A 23,728-nucleotide genomic window follows, 5' to 3' on the forward strand; every position below is an offset into this window, starting at 1 on the left:
GCAAGTCATCTTCACCACGTCTAGATGCCTAAATGCATTGAGTCGCTGCCATGTGATTGGCTGATTAGCAATTTGTGTTACCAAGCAATTGAACAGGTGTAGCTAATAAAGTGTCCGGTGAGTGTATATATATTTGTACACATACACACAAGCATGTGTGTTTGAGCTTTGGGGTGCACATCCTGATGCAATAGGCTGTGTATACTTGTTGTAATGTATAAAGAACAGCCTCATTGAGGCTTGTTATATGGATATCTTTATAACTAAGGAATGTTTTAAACAGATAACAATAAAATCAATGTGATCTTTTACTAGTTTTTGATGTTGCCATGCTCTGTATTGGCACCCTATAAATCCCATTATTTTTCTTGTACTGTTTGTGACATTATCGGGGACATTGGTGCCTAATTGATCAGTTTCAGCACTATTCAGAGTATCTTGAGTTTTTTATGATTGATATTTATTTTAATATAGGTATTTGGTAAGCACTTCCTTATTTTTAAGCATTTATTTGTTAGGTGATCCAGCTCATCAACCTATACCAATAATTGAAATATCAATTTTGGGTGAACTGACCCTTTAAAGAAAATTATGGGGAAAAAAAGGCAATGGAACATTTGTCAGGCAGTGAAGTGAAAATCTATGCATTTATGCCTAATGAAGATGAACAGGATCAGTGGTCTTTCCTGGCCCCTAGTGGGCACATGCCACATCACATCACCAGTGTGGCAGCCTGGCACACAGCGAGAGAAAGACGGAGGGGGAAACCCTGCCTAGGCTCCATCCAGAGTGCATTGCTCACCTTCTCTTTGGCTTGCATGGATAATAATGGGGGCTGCATGCTGTGTTAAAAGAGAGCATCAGTGGAGGATTACTGCTGGATGGGGAGGAGAAGAGGGGCCGGATTAATCCATTTAAATCTACCATCCATGGTCAATAGAAGGCTATTTGCGGTTGTCCTTTGCAGAGGATGCTGTCACAGTTGTAGGAAAGCAGATGAGATCACAGCTCACAAAGAGTAGCAAAGAGTGCTGCTTTTTTTTTATTATTCTCTCTGCTCCCCCAAGTCTGCATTACATCGGGAGCGCGCAGATGTTCAGGAGCGCGCATCAGGCACATAGCAAAGATGGAGTCCCAGCAGCTGCAGGGAAGGCTAGAGCCAGCCAAGTCTCCGCTGTTTTAAGAGACCTCCTTGCATCGCAAATGGCTTGGGTCCATGGCATTGCCTACTAGGCTTATTTCCAGCTGGGGGCATCTGATGGCTTGCGTCTCCTTTGGCTCAAGAGGCAAATGTTGCTCCCAAGGACTCTGAACGTTGGCATCCTCCTCTCTGCATCCCAAAACTAGCATCGGAATTCCCCCTATTCCTCTGGGCTTTGCCCTTACCCACCAACTGCATGCCCAATACAAGGGTGCATGGACAGCCAGGCAGCCAGCGGTCCTAGGGATTGTGGTGGCATCTAAAGGGGGGTTTTTAATTGTTTTATTTGTCTACTACACTGTGCAGGAGGGCATCTGATCAGCTAGCCAAGATGCTGCCATCTCAAGAAGCCTCCAAGCTTTACCATGACAATTACATGAGAAACTCAAGAGCCATAGGCGTGCTTTGGGCCATCTTCACCATCTGCTTTGCCATCATCAACGTGGTGGTCTTTATACAACCCTACTGGATAGGGGACAGCGTCAATACACCCAAGCCCGGTTACTTTGGGCTCTTCCACTACTGTGTGGGCAATGGAGGGGGGAACAGGGAGTTTACCTGCCGGGGGTCCTTCACCGATTTCAGCACCATCCCCTCTGGAGCCTTCAAAGCAGCCGCCTTCTTCGTGCTGCTGTCCATGGTGCTGATCCTGGGCTGCATTACCTGTTTCGCCCTGTTCTTCTTCTGCAACACGGCCACTGTGTACAAGATCTGCGCCTGGATGCAGCTGTGTGCAGGTAAATGGGGGGAAGGGTTGGGGGGTGGTAAATTGTAGGTAGTAAGCGACCAGACATGACATCTGGCCATAAGGAGCAAGGGTCTTTTCTGGAATGCAGCCACTTGCTCCCGAAGGTTTCCACACACCTACTATGCTTATTTTGTCAGTCAAAACCTTATTGCTTTATCTTGTCTTGCCAGAGAGTTTTTGAGTGTTTAAGATGTCTCCAAAATTTCAGTGAAAATCTAGTAAATTTTGCAATTTGGGGAAAAAGCATTGGTGGCAATGGATAAAATAAAATAAAATGAACCTGGTTTTGGTGGGTTTTAAGACTAGATAGAGGGTGGCCAGACATGAAATCTCTTGTCTGCCAGGAGGAATGGTCTTCTCTAGAATGTAGTCACTGGCTCCCAAAGGATCCCAAGCACCTACTATGCTTATTCTGGCAGTCAAAATGTGTGTGCCATTGGTGATAATGGAGAAGGCAAAATGAAGGTGGTTTTGGTGGGTTTTAAGACTAGGTAGAGGGTGACCAGACATTAAATCTCTGGTCTGGCAGGAGGAAGGGTCTTCTCTAGAATGTAGTTACTGGTTCCCAAAGGTTTCCAAGCACCTACTATGCTTATTCCGGCAGTCAAAACCTTATTGTTATATTTTGCCTGTTAAGGATGAGCAAAATTTTGAGTTTTTATGTCTCCAAAATTTCAGTGAAAATTGAAAAATGATAGTAAAATTTCACGATTTTGGTAAAATTTTGCCTTTTTTGGGAAACAGCATTGGCGGCATTAGGCAAGGCAAAATGAAGGTGCTTTTAGTGGGTTTTAGGAATAGGTAGAGGGTGACCAGTCATGAAATCTCTTGGCTGCCAGAAGGAAAGAATGTAATCACTGGCTCATAAAGATTTCCAAGCACCTACTATGCTTATTCTGGCATGCAAAACCTTATTGCTTTATCATGCATATTAGGCATGAGCAAAATTGAGAGTTTTCATGTTCCCAAAATTTCAGCAAAAATCAAAAGAGTTCAGTGAAGTTTCGCCATTTTTGGAAAAAGCATTGGCAGCAATGGGGAAGGCGAAATGATGGTGGTTTTGGTGGGTTTTAAGAATAGGTAGAGGGTAAACAGACATGAAATCTCTTGTCTGCCACAAGGAAAGGTCTTCTCTAGAATGCAGTCACTGGCTCCCAAAGTATTCCAAGTACCTATTATGCTTATTCTGGAAGTCAAAACCTATTGCTAGATCATGCCTGTTAGGGATGAGCAAAATTGAGAGTTTTCATGTCTCCAAAATTTCAGCAAAAATCAAATGATTTTGAAGAAATTTTGGTGAAACTGCCATTTTGGGAAAAAGCATTGGCGGTACAGGAGTAGGTGAAACTAAGGTGGTTTTGGTGGGTTTTAAAGGTAGGCAGAGTGTGACCAAGCACAAAATCTCTTGGCTGCCAAGAGAAAGGGTCTTTACTAGAATGTAGTCACTGGCTCCCAAAGGTTTCCAAGCACCTACTATGCTTATTCTGTCAGTCAAAACCTTATCACTATATCTTGTCTGTTAGGAATGAGCGAAATCGAGTTTCCATGTCTCCAAATATTCTGCGAAAATTTTGGTGAAATGTTGCCATTTCGGGAAAAAGCGTTGGCAGCAATGGAGAAGGCAAAATTATGGCAAATGATCTTTTTTGAGTGGTTTTGATGGGTTTAAGGATAGACAGAGGGTGACCAGACATGAAATCTATTGGCTGCTGAATGGTACGATCTTCTCTAGAATGTAGTCACTGGTTCCCAAAGGTTTACAGGCACCTTATATGCTTATTCTGAGTCAGTCAGAACTTCAGAAATTTTAGCATTATAGTTTCCCAAAAATTGTGATTTCTGAGAAGTTGTGCCATCTTGGCCAAATGCATTAGGGTTAATAGAGAAGGCAAAATGAAAGTTAAAGGGTTTAAGGGTAAAGTGGGCATTAAATGGCTTAGATTATACAATGGTAATAATGAGTCTTGAGGGTTACAAAAGCTCCTTATAACTATCTTGGACATATTCCTGTGCCATGGCTACAGTTGGCATGAAATAGCTCAGGTTATAGCATGGTTTTAATGACTTCTGAGGGTTACAAAAGCTTTATTTAGCTGTCCTGGACATGTTATTGAGCCCTGGCTACAAATGGCATTAAATGACTCAGATTATAGCATGGTTTTAAAGACTCCTGAGGGTCACATAAGCTCCTTTTAGGTGGACATGTTCTTGTGCCTTGGCTACAGTGGGCATTAAATGGCTTAGATTATAGCATAGTTTTAATGGCTCCTGAGGGTACAAAAGGTCATTTTAGCTGTCCAGGACATGTTCTTGTGCCTTGGCTACAGTGGGCATTAAATGGCTTAGGTTATAGCATAGTTTTAATGGCTTCTGAGGGTTACAGAAGCTCGTTTTAGCTGCCCAGGACATGTTCTGCTGCCCCGGCTACAGTGAACATTAATTGGCTAAGTTTATAGCATGGTTTTAATGGCACCTGCGAGTTACAGAAGCTCCCTTTAGCTGTCCTTGGGCATGTTCTAGTGCCCTAGCTACAGTGTGCATTAAATGGCTTAGGTTTTAGCATGGTTTAATGGTTCCTGAGGGTTAATAAGCTCCTTTTAAGTATTCTGGACCTGTTCTTGTACCTTGGGTACAATGGACATTAAATGGCTTCAGTTTAAGCAAGGTTGTAATGGTTCCTAATGCCGCGTACACACGGTCGGACTTTATGGCAGACTTTGCCCGACGGACTTTTCAACGGACTTTACGACGGACTTTCTGAATGAACGGATTGCCTACACACAATCCACCAAAGTCCGTCGAATTCGTACGTGATGAGGTACGACTGGACTAAAACAAGGAAGTTCATAGCCAAGAGCCAATAGCTGCCCTAGCGTGGCTTTTTGTCCGTCGAACTAGCATACAGACGACCGGACTCGAGTTCGATGGATAGATTTAAAACATGTTTCAAATCTAATTCCGTCCAACTTTTGAGCAAACAAAGTCCGCTGGAGCCCACACACGATCGAATTGTCCGACGAAATCCCGTCCGCTGGGCAAAGTCTGCCGTAAAGTCCGACCGTGTGTACGCGGCATTAGGGTTACAAAAGCCCCTTCTAAATATCTTGGACCTATTCTTGTGCCTGGTCACCTCTAGCCTCATTATTTAGCTCAACCCCAAATACAGCCTTAAAAACATATATTAACAAAACAAAAGAAAAAAGAGTAGATTTTTTTCAAGTAAATGTTGCCTAAGCAGCTCTAAGAGTGAAACAGAGAATTTCCACTTTTGTGAAATTAGCACCACTAAATCAATTTTGCCAAAATCACTCTGCTTATCCCTAATGCCTATGTATTCATGTTTACACCGGGCTGAAGTTCAGAGTCTTACCACCATTCAGCAGCAAAGTGGATTGTAGATGATGGATGGTTTTCATTATGGGAGCCTTAGTGTAGAGACAAGGTGCATGCCTGTAGTAATGTCCAATAAGACAGTACGTTTTTTTTTTCCTTCTTGTGTCTAGGCACCGTCATTAGTCATAACACTTTAGATGGAGGATATGGTTTTCTATGAAGGTCTCTTTGACATGCAGTCAAACTGGGCAGCTGCCCTTGGGCTGCTTTGCTGATGGGGCAGATAGCAAGTATCCTTTGATAACTTATGGTTCATTTTTGGTGAGGAGGAAGAAAAGTGTTGTAGATCACGAGTGAAATGCTAATGGGGGTGCCTAATTACCAACCAGGGCTTATTTTGTCACACATCGTAATGTTACATCAGCTTACAATACAGTCCTGCCAATATAGGAATGAGAGTTGCAGAGGAGAGTTTAATTACAAGGTATTACGCATCCTCTGGGATGTGTGAATGCTATTTTAATAAGAGGGGACAATAACTGAGAGAAAAATCTGCCTCTTGGCAGCAATAGGATACAATTGTATTACGGAACCTTTGATAACCTAAAAATAGCACATTGGTGCCCTCTGTACTAAAAGGAGTGATCCTTTATGAGCTGTATTTATCTATGGGCTGCTCTGCAGCTAAGACAGCCATGCTTTGTTCATTAATCACAGGCATTCTGACACTAATATGGCTGTACACTTTTTATTTTTATTGTTACATAGAGAACAGATGCATCGCAACAGATTGGATGGCAAAGTGTCTGCTGCCCACACATTTGGTTGCTTAATTGTTACTATAAGGAGTCATGTATAATCTCTGTGTATCTAATAAAAGATCAGTCTACTTATAGCCATAGATAGGGGATGAGAGATTAGATGGATGATACAGAAACTGAGATAGATAGATAGATAGATAGATAGATAGATAGATAGATAGATAGATAGATAGATAGATAGATAGATAGATAGATAGATAGATAGACAGACAGACAGACAGACAGACAGACAGATAGATAGATAGATAGTTTTTTTTATCTAATTTATTTTTTTCTATGCTTGCTTTATAATAATTTCTAACTTTTTTTTTTTAGCTTTTTTTTAGATATATATCTATAATATCTATCTATCTATCTATCTATCTATCTATCTATCTATCTATCTATCTATCTATCTATCTATCTATCTATCTATCTATCTATCTATCTATCTATCTATCGATATATCTATATCGATAGATAGATAGATCTATCTATCTATAGATATACATAAATTTTTTTTCTCTATGCTTGCTTTATATAAATTTCTAACTTTTTTTTAGATAAATAGGTGGGTAGATAGATGTGTACATAGATAGATAGATAGATAGATAGATAGATAGATAGATAGATAGATAGATAGATAGATAGATAGATAGATAGGATATATATATGTCCATTTTCTGTGTCTCTTTTTTGTAATCTGTTTTGTATATGTGTTTTGTATTATGTTAACTTAGTTAAAGGTAGAGTCCATAATTGGTAAAATGATCACTTGGTTTAAAAATTATTCTATTTTAAGTAGATATATCCTAGACACTGATATGGATTATTTAACATATTCTCCAGCTTATCAGGATTTAAAGGAAAGTCCTGTTTTTATAAGCTTTAGCCCCCAGTTCTACTTCATTAGCCTTAAAATATATTTTGGTCATATATTATATTATATTATATTATATTATATTATATTTTGGTAATATATTATATATTTTTTATTTAAGAGAGTCTAGATGAGTCTAGATGCTCAGTGCTCTCTTGTACTTACTGTCTGCTTTATATACTACATCCAGCGTACAATGTGTTTACCATCTCAGTGTTTTATGTCATGTTGGGTTGTGGGTAAAGTCAGTTTTGGGAAATACCCCTCTTGCATTAGCTATGTATGAATGCATCTCCTTTGCAGCGAGGTACCTGGATATTGCAATCACGTTAGTAACCGTGGATTAGGGAGGGAGAATTTCCCACACTGCACTCGGCTCACGTAGGAAAGACACTCGTAATCAATAGAGCATCAACATATTTATGTGTCTTTAAGGTATACACTTTAGTAGCTCATTAGGAGGATGCATAAACACATGCATTTTTAATGAACAATTTAAATAATATTCACATCTATGGCATAGTGGTCTGTAAATGGGAAATCCATTTTGCTGCATAAGCCAATTCGCTGTTCTGATGGCTTCTTTGCATTATGTTTTTATCCCGTCATTATCTGATATATAGATGTGCCAATTGGAATGCAATTTAGTAATGATGTCCATCTTGAATCCATCAGAAATGGACATTAGCTGTGGAGTAGGAAAGCAATCACATACATACCAAATGTACAGCACAAAGCGTTTTTTTTGATAAAGTAATTACGCAGATATGTTAAAATGTTAAAACGCTAAAACGTATTTTAAATTTTAATCATCTCGTGGCACCTGGGCAATATTTTGAAAGTGGTATTAAACACAAAAACAAAAACGTATTCTATTGCAGGTCACCAGATCATAGATGTGGTAGCTGCATTCATTTTTTTTTAAGCTTTTTACCCTTTTTTTTTTTTTTACCTGGTGATCTGGCCAGTAAATCTGTTATTTTTCAGCAGACCCAGCTGTCCAGCAAAAGTGGCAGTAATGCCCCGTACACACGATCAGAAATTCGGCCAGCAAAAGACCGATGAGAGCTTTTGGTCAGAAAATGCGACCGTGTGTATGCTCCATCGGACTTTTGCTGGCCGAATTCCTGTCAGCAAAAGATTGAGAGCATGTTCTCAATTTTTCGGTCGGAAAAAGTTCCTATCCGAAAATACGATCGTCTGTAGCAATTTCGACACGCAAAATTCCTACGCATGATCGGAAACAATTCAACGCATGCTCGGAAGCATTGAACTCCATTTTCTCGGCTCGTCGTAGTGTTGTACGTCACCGCGTTTTTGACGGTCGAAAGTTCAGAGAACTTTTGTGTGACCGTGGGTATGCAAGGCAAGCTTGAGCGCAATCCCGTCGGAAAAGCCATCATATCTTTTTCCGACGGGATCCGAAATCTCGATCGTGTGTATGTGGCATTAGAGGGTTGAAACTAAACATTTACTATTGACAGGGGTGCTTACAACAGTCAGCTTTTATTTATTTATGTAAAATCTTTATAGAAAAGAAACACAGTGGTCCATCGAGTCTGCCCATTTTTATTCTTTATTTACATGTTTTGTCTGTTTTGGGGGTTTTTTTGTTTGTTTTTTTGTTTTGTTTGTTTTGTTTTTTGTTTTTTTTATCACCCCCCAAAAAAAACTGTTGCTGTAACTTCTTAAAAAGCATTAGCTGGAGTTCGGCTTTAATTTGTTAGTCAAGTCCATCTAAATCTGCTAGTCTAACACTGCCCATCCCCTAGCCCAGGGATCTTTAAACTACGGGCCCTCCAGTTGTTGTGGAACTACACATCCCATGAGGTATTGTAAAACTCTGACATTCACAGACATGACTAGGCATGACGGGAGTTGTAGTTCCTGAACACCTGGAGGGCCCTAGTTTGAAGATCCCTGCCCTAGATTGACAAGGTGTCTCCGTTGCTCCTCCATCCAGAGTGGAGACTCTTTTAAACAGGAAGTGTGTTACTGGCAGGATCAACAGGTGAAAATAAAGGAAAAAAGCCATGCTGTCTTACTGTTTGCAACACCACATGTCCCGGGTCTGCATTTCCTTCTGTATGTGTTTTTACAATCCTAACACTTGGTTGAACTCTGCCTCGCTTTCATTGCCATTTCAGCAAGCAGGTGCTATCATTGTCAGATGAAATAAAATGTCAGCAGATGTGCAGGAGTGCTAAAAATGTGATGTAAATGAGGTTTTTGGAGACAGCTTAACCCAGTAAGTTATAGTGATAGTCATTTGCCATAACAGTTGTCGTTTTCAGCAATGACACATGCACTATAGCTTAGTAAATTGAGCCCACAACATTTATTTTGTCAAGTAAGGGCAATTGGGACTTTAAATGAGACACATATATAGTCACGTGTCTCCATCCCTACATCTGTAATAAAAGGGGTGAGGGGACTGGGACTTTGAATGAGGCAGAAGACCAAACCTTGGTAAAAAAAAAAATTCTGACATGTTTATTGACATAAATAATTTCCATATCCCATTGTAATAAGTTTATATGTAGGAAATAAATAATTTCATATATCTACATGACATCAAAATAATAATTCATATATATATATACACAACCAGAAAATAAGCAGCATATTGGAGTTAACAAATTGATTTATTGAAACTGTACATGCCATCTATTGTTCTATTTCATATTACTACAAGGATGCATGAGTAGCACATTACAGTTGCCTATGGTATAAAATATTAGGATAGTAATGCTCCATAAAGTAAAATAATGACAATAACAAGAAAGTGCATGGTATATTAAGAAATGATAACATGGCTGCATCCTAGTGCTCAACGCGTTTCGTGGATATAACCACTTCATCAGGAGAGGATAAATCCAAATGTCTGCAAAAAACATAAATATCAGTAAAATATTGTGTCTTGCATAAAAGAAATGTTATGGCTAGGGAAAGGGAAAGTTTCCAATACTATATACTTACATGGAGTGGTGGGTATAGGAACCTGTAGTATTGCAATATAAGGAGCTCACGTGGACCCACATACGGATCAGGCACATATACCTAATCCCCAGAAAAAGGAATACCTCCATGTTCAATATTCTATACCCGGGCAACTGTAATGTGCTACTCATGCATCTTTGTAGTAATATGAAATAGAACAATAGATGGCATGTACAGTTTCAATAAATCAATTTGGTAACTACAATATGCTGCTTATTTTCTCCTTGTGTATATATATGAATTATGATTTTGATGTCATGTAGATACATGAAATTATTTATTTCCCACATGTATATACTTATCACAATGGGGTATGGAAATTATTTATGGCGATAAACGTGTCAGGAAATGTTTTTTTTTACCAAGGTTTGGTCTTCTGCCTCATTCAAAGTCCCACCCCCCCCCCTCCTCCCCCCTTTTATCAGAACTTTTATTTTGTGGTTCAGCAAGCATTGGGTCTGCAGCAAATTAAACATCCCTGAAAATAGTGGTAACTAGAGATGTTTAGGTAAGTTTGCTTGAACCAAGTCCCAATCCAGTTACAAGAGGTCTACCTGAGACATGGGGTGCAGAAATTGATTCGCCTTACTGGTAATAAGAGCCATTAGGACCATTTATCAGTAGGGATCAGAGAATTTTAGAAAATCTAAAACATGTTTAGGTTTTGGTTGATATTTGATACATTGAGTGATGAGTGATTCACTACTTGTCTGCTACTTTGTAAGCAGGTAAAGACCTAATTCAGACCCTTCACTAGCTCAACAGGATGACCATGCTCCACTCTGGACTGCCAAGTCTCCGCACCTCATTGCTATATATATATAGATAGATCTATCTATCTATATATATATATATAGTAATCACTGGGTTTGCAAAGGCATTTAGTGCACAGAAGTGGATTTATATCCTCTTGTGTCTATTGAGGAATATACAGTATTTCAATGAAGGCTTTTGTGCTCGGAGTTCAGCTTTAATCGTAGCAATAGCTCCTGATTTTCAACATGTGCACATTTTCTCCTTTTGGTTAGACAGGGTTCTGTCCTTAGGTTACTGGAAGGTTTCTGTATCACTTGACATATAGAAAGGTGTAATAAAATAAAGGCATTTTAAACATTAGCTTTACAGAGAGAAATGTTCTTCATAGTGCTCGTTAAGCCCAGTAGTGACACCACTGCCAATGCTGCTTAGAAGAACTCTAATTTTCTTGCCAGCCGTGTTCTAAGTATAGTGTGCTACGGCAGTTCATGCATTTTAATGGACAAGCACAACCTTAAAAGGATATTGTGCGTTATTTTAAAACATTGTCCACCCATGCGTGTATTTGTGTTTCATGTGTATTTTTAAACTATATAGCAGAAGTTCACACGTATTTAAAGACCTCATATCAGATCATATTCTGTTCTGTAAAACAATTGCAGATCTTTGAATCATTTCTAGATTGTAAGCTCTAATGAGCAGGGTCCTCTGATCCCTCCTGTATTGATTTGTATTGTAAGTGTACTGTCTGCCCTCATGTTGTAAAGCGCTGCACAAACTGTTGGTGCTGTATAAATCCTGTATTGGGGTATTGGGGTTGGAGGTTGGAGAACTACAGAGTGTGATGAGGGACGTGGGCATTCAATGCTCTCAGAAGTGTTGAATGTTTCAAGTAAATCTAAAGGTTTCTGTATAACAGTTTAAACCAGTGTTTCTGCCATCCGGGCTGGTCAGGGATGCCTCACTGCATGCTAAATTTTTACACAGCGTCATGAATTTCCATGGAGTCGATGTACCAGTCAAGGGCTCTGATGTGAAAGTAGGGGGCTGAAGACTCTGATGTGAGGGGGGAGAATGAGGACTCTGATGTGAAGGGGGAGATTGAAGACTTTGATGTGAGGGGGGAGAATGAGGACTCTGACGTGAGGGGGGAGAATGAGGACTCTGACGTGAGGGGGGAGAATGGGGACTCTGATGTGAAGGGGGAGAATGAGGACTTTGATGTGAGGGGGGAGAATGAGGACTCTGATGTGAGGGGGGAGAATGAGGACTCTGATGTGAGGGGAGAGAATGAGGACTTTGATGTGAAGGGGGAGAATGAGGACTCTGATGTGAGGGGGGAGAATGAGGACTCTGATGTGAGGGGGGAGAATGAGGACTTTGACGTGAGGGGGGAGAATGAGGACTCTGACGTGAGGGGGGAGAATGAGGACTCTGATGTGAGGGGGGAGAATGAGGACTCTGATGTGAGGGGGGAAAATGAGGACTCTGATGTGAAGGGGGAGATTGAGGACTCTGATGTGAAGGGGGAGAAGGAGGACTTTGATGTGAGGGGGGAAAATGAGGACTCTGATGTGACGGGGGGAAAATTAGGATTCTGATGTGAGGGGGGAGAATGAGGACTCTGATGATAAGGGGGAGATTGAGGACTCTGATGTGAAGGGGGAGATTGAGGACTTTGATGTGAGGGGGGAGAATGAGGACTCTGATGTGACAGGGGGGAATGAGGACTTTGATGTGAGGGGGAGAATGATGACTCTGACGTGCAGGGGGAAAATGAGGACTAGTGATGTGAGGGGGGAGAATGAGGACTAGTGATGTGAGGAGGGAGAATGAGGACTCTGATGTGAAGGGGGAGAATGAGGACTCTGATGTGAAGGGGGAGAATGAGGACTCTGATGTGAAGGGGGTGGATGAGGACTCTGATGTGAGGGGGGAGAATGAGGACTCTGATGTGAAGGGGGAGAATGAGGACTCTGATGTGAAGGGGGAGAATGAGGACTCTGATGTGAGGGGGGAGAATGAGGACTCTGATGTGAGGGGGGAATGAGGACTCTGATGTGAGGGGGGAATGAGGACTCTGATGTGAAGGGGGAGAATGAGGACTCTGATGTGAGGGGGGAATGAGGACTCTGATGTGAGGGGGGAGAATGAGGACTCTGATTTAAAATATGGGGGGGGGAATGAGGACTCTGTTGTGAAAGGGGGAAACTGAGAATTCATATGCCATGCAAGGAGTAAAAAAACTCACATAGCGTGATAACGTTTAAACACTGGTTTATTAAAATAGTTTAAAATAGATTCATATATTAGAACATCAGAAACAGCTCAAACATCATATAGCGGTAATCGTGAGGGGTCCACCCGACATGTTTCAGCTAAGGAGCCGTCATCTGATGTGAGGGGGGAGAATGAGGACTCTGATGTGAGGGGGGAGAATGAGGACTCTGATGTGACGGGGGAGAATGAGGACTCTGATGTGACAGGGGAGAATGAGGACTCTGATATGACGGGGGAGAATGAGGACTCTGATGTGAGGGGGGAATGAGGACTCTGATGTGAGGGGGGAGAATGAGGACTCTGATGTGAAACGGGGGGACTTAGAACTCTGATGTTGAAGTGATTCTAAAGGAAATAATATAAAAAAATATATAACAAATATGTTATACTCACTTGCTCTGTGCAATGGTTTTGAACAGAGCAAAACATATCTTTGTGTCCTGGCTGCCCCCCCGTGCAGAGTGCCCCCAATAGCAAGCCTTTTGCTATGGGGGCATTCAAGTAGGCTCGATCCCAATTTACACACAGAGCGCAGGTCGCCCCCCCCCCCCCCACACACACACACACACTCTTTCCTCATTGTCTCACTGGCTGTGATTGACAGCAACAGTGAGCCAGTGAGGAGAGAGAGACCCAGGAGAGCCGCTGCTCCGATTCACATTGTTGGATTGAGATGGGGCTCAGGTAAGTATAAGGGGGGCTGGAGGGGGGAGCTGCACCCAGAAGGTTTGTTACCTTAAAGCGGAGTTCCAGCCTCAACGTTTTTTTTTTTTTCAAAAGTCAGCAGCTACAAATTTGCGGGCTTACCTGTCCAGGGAGCCTGCGATGTCACCCCCCCCCCCCCCCCAGGCCAATCCATCGGCTCGGGTGCAGGCACTGCCATTGTAACTAAGGGAAACAGGCAGTGGAGCCTTCAGGCTTCACAGCCGGTTTCCTACTGTGCATGCACGAGTCACGTGGCCCTTTGAGAGTGGCCACCTTGTCTTCTGTGACACACACAGGCCCCAGAATGCAGCGGGGGGAGAAGGAGGAAGTTACGTTCTTTGCCGTGGCCGGGCTAGGACGGAAGTACATTTAGTACTTCATAAAAGGTAGGAAAGAAGAAAAAAAAATATATATATATACAGTGGGGACAGAAAGTATTCAGACCCCCTTAAATTTTTCACTCTTTGTTATATTGCAGCAATTTGCTAAAATCATTTAAGTTCACATTTTTCCCTCATTAATGTACACACAGCACCCCATATTGTACACACAGCACCCCATATTGACAGAAAAACACAGAATTGTTGACATTTTTGCAGATTTATTAAAAAAGAAAAACTGAAATATCACATGGTCCTAAGTATTCAGACCCTTTGCTGTGACACTCATATATTTAACTCAGGTGCTGTCCATTTCTTCTGATCATCCTTGAGATGGTTCTACACCTTCATTTGAGTCCAGCTGTGTTTGATTATACTGATTGGACTTGATTAGGAAAGCCATAACCCTGTCTATATAAAACCTTACAGCTCACAGTGCATGTCAGAGCAAATGAGAATCATGAGGTCAAAGGAACTGCCTGAAGTGCTCAGATACAGAATTGTGGCAAGGCACAGATCTGGCCAAGGTTACAAAAAAATTTCTGCTGCACTTAAGGTTCCTAAGAGCACAATAGCCTCCATAATCCTTAAATGGAAGACGTTTGGGATGACCAGAACCCTTCCTAGAGCTGGCCGTCCGGCCAAACTGAGCTATCGGGGGAGAAGAGCCTTGGTGAGAGAGGTAAAGAAGAACCCAAAGATCACTGTGGCTGAGCTCCAGAGATGCAGTCGGGAGATGAGAGAAAGTTGTAGAAAGTCAACCATCACTGCAGCCCTCCACCAGTCGGGGCTTTATGGCAGAGTGGCCCGACAGAAGCCTCTCCTCAGTGCAAGACACATGAAAGCCCACATGGAGTTTGCTAAAAAAACACCTGAAGGACTCCAAGATGGTGAGAAATAAGATTCTCTGGTCTGATGAGACCAAGATAGAACTTTTTGGCCTTAATTCTAAGTGGTATGTGTGGAGAAAACCAGGCACTGCTCATCACCTGTCCAATACAGTCCCAACAGTGAAGCAGTGAAGCATGGTGGTGGCAGCATCATGCTGTGGGGGTGTTTTTCAGCTGCAGGGACAGGACGACTTGTTGCAATCAAGGGAAAGATGAATGCAGCCAAGTACAGGGATATCCTGGATGAAAACCTTCTCCAGAGTGCTCAGGACCTCAAACTGGGCAGAAGGTTTACCTTCCAACAAGACAATGACCCTAAGCGCACAGCTAAAATAACAAAGGAGTGGCTTCACAACAACTCCGTGACTGTTCTTGAATGGCCCAGCCAGAACCCTGACTTAAACCCAATTGAGCATCTCTGGAGAGACCTAAAAATGGCCGTCCACCAACATTTACCATGCAACCTGACAGGACTGGAGAGGATCTGCAAGGAGGAATGACAGAGGATCTCCAAATCCAGGTGTGAAAAACTTGTTGCATCTTTCACAAAAAGACTTATGGCTGTAATAGATCAAAAGGGTGCTTCTACTACCCTCAGGGGCGTAACTACAACCATAGCGACCCATGCGGGTGCTATGGGGCCCGCAGCCGAGTGGGGCCCAGTGAGGATAAGAGCACTGCTGGCACAGTCTTCCAGCCAGGGGAAGAGAGAGGAAAGGAAGAAGCGAGCTGTCCGTATCAGCAGAGAGCTGAATTGCCCGATTTAAGAGCTTTCATTAGAACTTCCAGTGTTCCTGGGGCTCACGTCACATAGCTCCACCTTTTGGCCGGTTGCCTTTGATAGACAGAATGCCGATCCAATGCGGGACATGTGACGTCATCAAAGGCGTCGGGCCAAGAGGTGGGGCTATGTGACGATGAGCCCCGGGAAGAAAGGAAATTCAAATGAAAGCTATTACAGCGGGCAATCCCACTCTCTGCTGATCCGGGTGGCTTGCCTCTTCCTCTGCATAGGTGGGGCTGTATGGGGCACAGGCAGACCAGGCTGTATTGGGCACAGATCATGCTGTATGGGGCACAGGTCACGCTGTATTGGGCACAGGTCACGCTGTATGTGGCACAGATCACGCTGCATTGACACTAGGGCAGCTGTGGGGGGGGGGGGGGCTGTTTGCAGGGGGGCCCCATACAACATTTTGCTATGGGGCCCTGCTATTTCTAGTTATGCCCCTGACTACCGTAAATACTGAGCAAAGGCTCTGAATACTTAGGTCCATATGATATTTCAGTTTTTCTTTTTTAATAAATCTGCAAAAATGTCAACAATTCTGTGTTTTTCTGTCAATATGGGGTGCTGTGTGTACATTAATGAGGAAAAAAATGAACTTAAATGATTTTAGCAAATGGCTGCAATATAACAATGAGTGAAAAATTTAAGGGGGTCTGAATACTTTCCACCCCCACTGTATATATATATATATATATATATATATATATATATATATATATATATATATATATCCAAAGACGAGGGGTGAAGGGGTGGTCTTTAGTTTAAGACTACCTTGTAAAAGTGGGTGGAACTCCACTTTAATGCTTTAAAAAAACCTTAAGCCTTTGAACCACTTTAAAGGGAGGGGCTACAAAACTATAATGTGAAATGGGATGAAGACTGAGGATTCTGATGCGGTGGAGGGACCCCATTTTAGAATGGATGCCTTAAGATTTTGCATACTTTTAAAGAGTGCAGTTACCAATAAAAGTTGATAAACACTGGGCTAAACAAATACCAAATCTACCAAGTACCAAAAAATGTCCCTTGCCTTCCCTGACTGAGCAAAATCCCCCTTAATTTGTGTCTCACACGCTCCCCCTCCCAGACACTGCAGCACACAGCGGGAAGGTTTCAGTAACAAAAGCAGTGCTGTCAATCCAGAAAGCAGTGGGCAGGGATAGGTGTGGCCAGGTTCTGACTGAAACGCTACAGACTTGTGAAATAGCAGTGACAATGCTGATAGCTACGCCCCCCGTAACATCTTCTCCTCCCACTCTAGTGCAGCAGGTACAGCCTCCATGTGAGTGGCAACTCTGCTCTGTATTCAGGAGCAGAGCAGCATCATTGTCACCCAATCATAGAAAGCTGCATTAGATAAACTTCACTGGCAGGATCAACAGGTTATTGTGAAGCTTTGCAGAACTGTGCAGATGCCTTTATGCTGAGTTAGGCCTCTTGCACACTGCAGCTTGAAAAAGCTCGGAACAGGGGGATTTTGCTCAGTCAGGAAAAGCAAGGTAAATTTTTTGGCAGTTGGTAGATTTGGTACTTGTTTAGCTCAGTGTTTATCAACTTTTTTTGGTTACGGCACTCTTTAAAAGTATGCAAAATCCTAAGGCATCTATTCTAAAATGGGGTCCCTCCACCGCATCAGAATCCTCAGTCTTCATCCCATTTCACATTAAAGTTTGTAGCCCCTCCCTTTAAAGTGGTTCAAAGGCTTAAGTTTTTTTCAAAGCATTAAAGCGGAGTACCACCCACTTTTACAAGGTAGTCTTAAACTAAAGACCACCCCCTGCCCCCAAAGAAAAAAAAAAACACCAGCCACCACTGTGCAAGCCTAGCAGGGACCAGGTAGCATGCAGAGGTGGACGTGGTGGATAATTGGATGCCAGGTCAGACGAGCCAGGTCAGCAACAGATGGTCAGATACAGGCATGGATGGCAGGCAGAGAATGGTCAGGATACAAGTAAAAGTCAGCACGTAGAATCAGACAGATGAGCAGAAGGCAGAACAAATCCAGAGACATGCCAAGGTCAGGGCAGGTAGCGTTCAAGCAGGGTCAGGGCAAGCCAGGTTAATAACAAAAGACAGCACAGAAACAGATACAGAACAGGTAATAGCTGTAGATCAGACAGCACTGGCTAATAGAACTTCCCCAGTTTAAATAGTCCCATTGGCTCCAACATTATCAATGGGCGCACGAGTGCTTATGTGCATCCGTGAATGGTTATTTATGGACAAATGGGCAACTGTACATCTGCGCAACTGTGTATGTCTTGAGGCTTCATCTGTACTATGCCTATTGCCTTCCTGACAAGTACATATCAGTGCTCCTATTGTTTTCAATGGTGCATGCCTTACCATTACGGGGGGGGGGCTCTCCACAAATAACGCTGGCCTTTTGATCTCCCTACATTTTGCAGCAGGATAGGCTTGCCTTTACAATTGTGCGCCCCCCTAGAGGCCATTATGGTACATTAAAACTGCACGTGTGTGCTCCCCCTGCCCCAGCTGAGCTCGGTAGCGGTCAGTCTGAGCTGCATGCGTGTCTTCTCTCCTTCTCTAACTGAGTCCAGATCTTGAGTGGATGCCGGGGGGCACACAAATGTAATGCCCAGCCTGTCCTGCAAACAGCAGGACATGGGGGGATTAACGGGTCAGCGGTTTTTGTAGAGAGGTCCCCTCAAACGCTGTATGTGTAATGGGAGGATGTGCACCATTTATACCAGGAGAAGTGCTGGTCTGTACTATTTAGAGCATTTGGATTTGCATAGGGGGATTTGGGGAAAATATTACTGAAGTGAACTAGCACTTTTATGTAATTATTGTGACTTTAGTACTTCTTTAAAGGGAAAATTTGGAACATTTGTTTCTAGTAAATATGCCAGCTCATGTTTGGCTTGATTAGTAATTTTTAAAGTGAACATTTCCAAATTCATCATTATGTCTTTCAGCAATTATAGTGACATTTTTATGCGATCCATTGGAAGGCAATCACACAAACTAAAATTTTAATTCAGGATGACAGTGGGAGTGTCTGTACCGACTCCTGAAATGACAGCGGGGGTGATTGTCATAACAGTCTATTTATCTTCTGGTTATGTCATATGTCATATACTGGGAGTTAATGATTGTGGTAATTTGAGATCCTCAAAGTTCATGTAATTATTCCCTCCCCTGCAGTACATACTCATCATCCCACTCCCATAAAATCTGTTTGACTTACTATATATGTAGAGCTACCCCATAGGGGCCGCTGGATGAAACTTGTCTTCTGGTGCTGCCTTGGCCCTATAAACCCCTCAACCCTTCTGACACTCTAGGTTCAAACATATTCTGCACACACAACAGCTCTCTGATAGCTAAGTGGAAGAATAACACGCAAATCCAGCACAATAAATACTGTATTGAAAGAAGTTGAACATGTGATATGATAGGATAGCAGTTAAACAATTGACAGGTCAACTTCAGGGAACATTCAAAAGACACCAACAGTTAGATAGCACTAGAATAGCACTAGTAATATGATTATAAGGATGCAAATCTGGATATGTAGTTAGCTGTAGAGATGCAGGACAATGATGTTATAAATGGACAAAATGCACTTGAAGAGTATGATCAAGTGCTACCCTGATTCAAGCAGAAGAGACTCCAGAGCATGTCAACCCCCTCTGGACCACATAAAACACTGAGCAAGCCCTCTGATACAACACCAGTGATAGAACGGAGTTCCCCTTTAAAATATCCACAAACCGTCAATAGTAATATAAAGACAGTTCAGATTTAGATGCAAGGTGGTATATTGTAGCAAGTAGGGGCCCATGAACAAGATGTAAATCTTTAAGGATCCATAGTGCCAGGAAAAGGATGACCGAAATAGTGATGTAGTGGTTTCTTTAAAGCATCCCAAGTATGATGTCTTCATGCAGTGTCTCTAAGCAAAAGAAAGGCAGGATGAAGAGTTTTGGGTATTCACCCGCTCACCAATATGGGTTTAAAGACAACCTCTGTGGGAACAGGAACAAATGGTACAAGCTCCACAATCTAGCTGAGTAATGAATGCTTGGCTGACCTGCCGGGTGGAGAAGTCATCGGTCCCTGTAAAAAGCCCACAATGATGCGCTCAGTCTGTCGAGCGGTGTGGCTTACCAAGTAGTGGCAAGTGCTGCGGATCTACCGTCGGAAGCATGGCTCTAGCCAGCAAAGCTGCGACAGTGCACTGTCACTGTGTGCAGGTCAGCTGTCCAACTGTTCTGTAGAGGGTCCTGGGCCAACAGAGCGAGCCAGCCAGTCGCAGTTTAATTTATATCCTCTAACATTGTCTTTTTTGCTGGCAGTTTTTTTCTGGAAAGTGTAGTCTAGAAGTGATTCAGAATTACAAGAATGGTTAACTGCAGGACTACAAGTCCCAAGGTCATCTGCTCTGGTCCAGGAAGAGGGACTCCCCTGCTCTATAGCCAGGAAATGAAACAAAGGTTCAAGTGCAAGCACAAGAGGGGAACTATGTAGTTAGTCTATGGTGCCAAGGATTATGTCTTGCAGTAGCCAGTACCTGGCTACATCTGTGACCATGGCCGCTAAACAAACAATCGCCAAATCATGGAAAACCGGTCCTTTTGTGTCTTGGAAACTAAACACAGGATCACACAGGCCATGGTGCATGCCAAAACCGACATAGCATTATATGGCAGAGTTGGCAAATATATCAGAGGATTTGGCAGCTGTGGATCGATGATTTTCTACCTCCTGACTTTGAAACATCCTTATTGGAGCCTTGAGATACAACTCTTTGTCCTTCGCAATAACTTTCACTGTGAAAACACATTTACCCTATACTGTGACACCTACCCCCCCCCCCCCCCATGTTCTTTCTGGCACCCCCTGAGATCTATGCAGTGGTGGCCGGTACTCCAAATTTAGGGGGGGGGGGGGGCAGCAAACAAATTACCACTAACCCCCCCCCCCCATTGCTCGGTTGGTCGATCGGACAGTCGGTCAAAAAAGAAAAATACTGTTTATACTGTTTGACCTCTAGGAACAGAGAGGGGAGACTCCATATAAGCTCAGTGTCATGACCTAAAAACTAACACAGGGCTGAGCTCTCTCCCCATTCCCCATGTGTGACAGTGCTGGGCCAATCACCAGTACCATCAAATGGGAGACTGAGTTGCATGCTCCCCATAGGGGCATGGAGATGGGTAGTTCAATCCAAATCCTCCTGAAGGAAGCTGCCAGTTCTGGCCCAATCAGCTGTGGCCAGGTCATTCCCTGCCCTGCAGCTGCACATAAACAGAGGTGTGGGGGACGTTCATGACATCATTGACCTAATACAAGCCCCATGGTCACGTGGCCATATTAGAGCATCAATGTCACAAGCATCTCCACTCCTTTGTGCATAAGCAGCTGCACCTGATTGAACCGCCACTTAAAGTGATTGTAAACCCTCACCTTGTAAAACAACCCATTCGATTTAAAATAGTAATGAAAGGCAAAACATTTGGTATAGATATAAAAATATATTACGAATACCTTTTTTCCCCTTTTTATATAAGTGATCACATTCCCTCTGTTCTCCGCTGCATAAAAGCTGGAGGAGGAGAAACTGCAGCACATTGAACTTCCCAGTAAATGGTGTGCAGGAGGGAGCGTGTCAGGACAAGTCTGATCATTGGAGGAGAGCAGACTGAGATCCCAGCATAGCTAGAGTACTGACCACTGTGTGTTCTCTTGCTTAGTGTGGTCAGTTTTTGATAGAAAAGCAGAGGAACTAGCAGGAACACCAGGGATTTCACACAAAGGAAGCAATACAAAGAAAACAGGATACTTTCTCATAAAAGTACATGGAACAGCAGACACATATCAGGAATATGAAACGCTGGGGTACCAAACGCTTTAAAGTGGTTGTAAAGTCAGAAGGTTTTTTATTTTATTGCATTCTATGCATTAAGATAAAAAACCTTCTCTGTGCAGCAGCCCCCTTCAGCCCCCCTAATAATTACCTGAGCCCAGCTCAACTCAACGATGTTGAAGGAGTGTCTCAGCTGCCTGGGACTCTCCCTCCTAGATGGCTGAGAAAGCAGCACAGCGCCGTTGGCTCTCGCTGATGTCAATCAAATTCAGTGAGCCAATGAGGAGAGAGAGGGGGCGGGGCCAAACCATGGCTCCGTGTCTGAATGGATACAGGGAGAGGAGAGAAGAGGAGAATACTGGCTGCTCTGTGCAAATACACTGCAACAGAGCAGGTAAGTATAACATGTTTGTAGTTTTTAAAGAAATAAAAATGAGACGTTAGTATCACTTTAAAGAGGAGGGCCAGTCAAAAAAAAAAAAATTAAAAGTCAGCAGCTACAAATACTGCAGCTGCTGACTTTTAATTGGACACTTACCTGTCCCAGGGTCCAGCGATGCAGGGGATCGAAGCCCAGCTCATCTCCCCCTTCGTTCAGCGGTGCCGGCATTGCAACTGTGGGCGCCGGGCTGTGGCTTCACAGCCTGGCACCCACTGCGCATGCGCGAGGCGCCGCGATTGGCCGCTCAGTCACCTGGGACCTGTAATGGGTCCCAGATGATTGACAGGAGGGAGGGAGCAGAGCTGAGCCCTTCCTGTGCCGAGGGGGAAGTGATGTCACCAGCCCAGGCACTGAAAGAGGCAGACTACGAGGGACCCCCTAGCAACAGGCATTTAGAGGTGAGTAAAAAAAAAAAAAAATATCCAAATTTTTTTTGTATTTTTTTTTTTAGAATTTTTCATGTAGTTTTTTTTTTTTTGGGTGGAACCCCACTTTAAGTTGACCATAGATGATCCTTATTACCAGCAGGTTGATCAGAAAAAAAAAACTGAATTGATTCATCTATCTACATAGGCGAGGCAGATGGAGGAATCTTATTATCAGTTATTATCAGTTACCAGCTCTCTTAGACTGAAGAGCGTGAGCTGAACGATCAGCGATGTTTGATCGCTCATTTCACTGTATTAGAGGCAGCGTGGGATAGCTGCAGCTGTGATGGGTGTTTCTCTTTTAATATATGATTTTACAGGCCTTTTTGACCATAAATGCGATTTGACGCGGTTGTATTGTCCGCTTGGTGATTTTTACCTACAGGTAAGCCTATAATAAGGCTTACCTGTAGGTAAAAAGAATACTATGGGGTTGATTTACTAAAGGCAAATCCACTTTGCATTAGGAAGTCCATTCGCTGTAGATCTGAGGGGAAGATCTGAAATTAGGGGAAGCTCTGCTGATTTTATCATCCAATCAAGTGCAAGCAAAAACGCTATTTTTTATTTTCCTTGCATGTCCCCCTCAGATCTACAGCAACTACACTTCCAAGTGCACTTGTAGTGCAAAGTGCATTTGCCTTTAGTAAATCAACCCCTGTATCTCCTAAACCTGCACGGTTTAGGAGATATTCACCCTGCATGCAGCCGCTGACATCAGCGGCGCATGCGCTCTAAAGGTCGGGCACATCTCGGCTCTGGCCACTCACAGCACCAGAGCCCACGATCCCGGAAGAACATGTCAGCTCCCTCAGCGGTGCAGGGCTTCGTTCTAAGGTAAGTATTTCATAATGTGCTAGTATGTGGTGTATACTAGCACATTATGCTATTGTCTTGCAGGTGTTTTTATTTTTTAATTCTTCTGCTTTAACAACACCAACTGGGCAAAAGGCAGGAGCCCATGGTAATTAACCAATCTGATATCAGCTTTCAGCAGTCTAGCATGGACAAGCTTTTGACAGCAGATTCCTGATTGGCTCCTGTCGCTTATTGATTTTCACTGCTCTTTACAATTCTATGATGTATATTTGTTTGCCCCCCCCCTCCCTGATTGCGATGAAGTAACAAGTCTGTGCTTCAGATATATTTAAGATGCAATCCACACATTCACTGAGTATCTCTAGCAATGTACGTGTATCATAACCTTTGTTGACACATTATGAATCATAGACGTATTTGCAAATGCAGATTCTAATTAC

General features: G+C 42.9%; 1 protein-coding gene across 2 annotated transcripts in view; it reads left to right on the forward strand.

Annotated features, from left to right (window-relative positions):
• Positions 1-683: 683 nt before the first annotated feature.
• Positions 684-23,728, forward strand: part of LHFPL4 (LHFPL tetraspan subfamily member 4) — a 168,213-nt gene continuing 145,168 nt past the window's right edge. The window contains exon 1 of one of the 2 annotated variants that reach the window (XM_073591999.1): positions 684-1,938. In XM_073591999.1, coding sequence (XP_073448100.1) covers positions 1,533-1,938 — 406 coding nt within the window. In that variant the 5' untranslated portion in view covers positions 684-1,532. The remainder of the gene's footprint in view (positions 1,939-23,728) is intronic. The other variant, XM_073592000.1, reaches the window with a different exon arrangement.

The sequence above is a fragment of the Aquarana catesbeiana genome, linkage group LG07, assembly GCF_042186555.1.
Source record: "Aquarana catesbeiana isolate 2022-GZ linkage group LG07, ASM4218655v1, whole genome shotgun sequence".
Classification (NCBI taxonomy): Eukaryota; Metazoa; Chordata; class Amphibia; order Anura; family Ranidae; genus Aquarana; species Aquarana catesbeiana.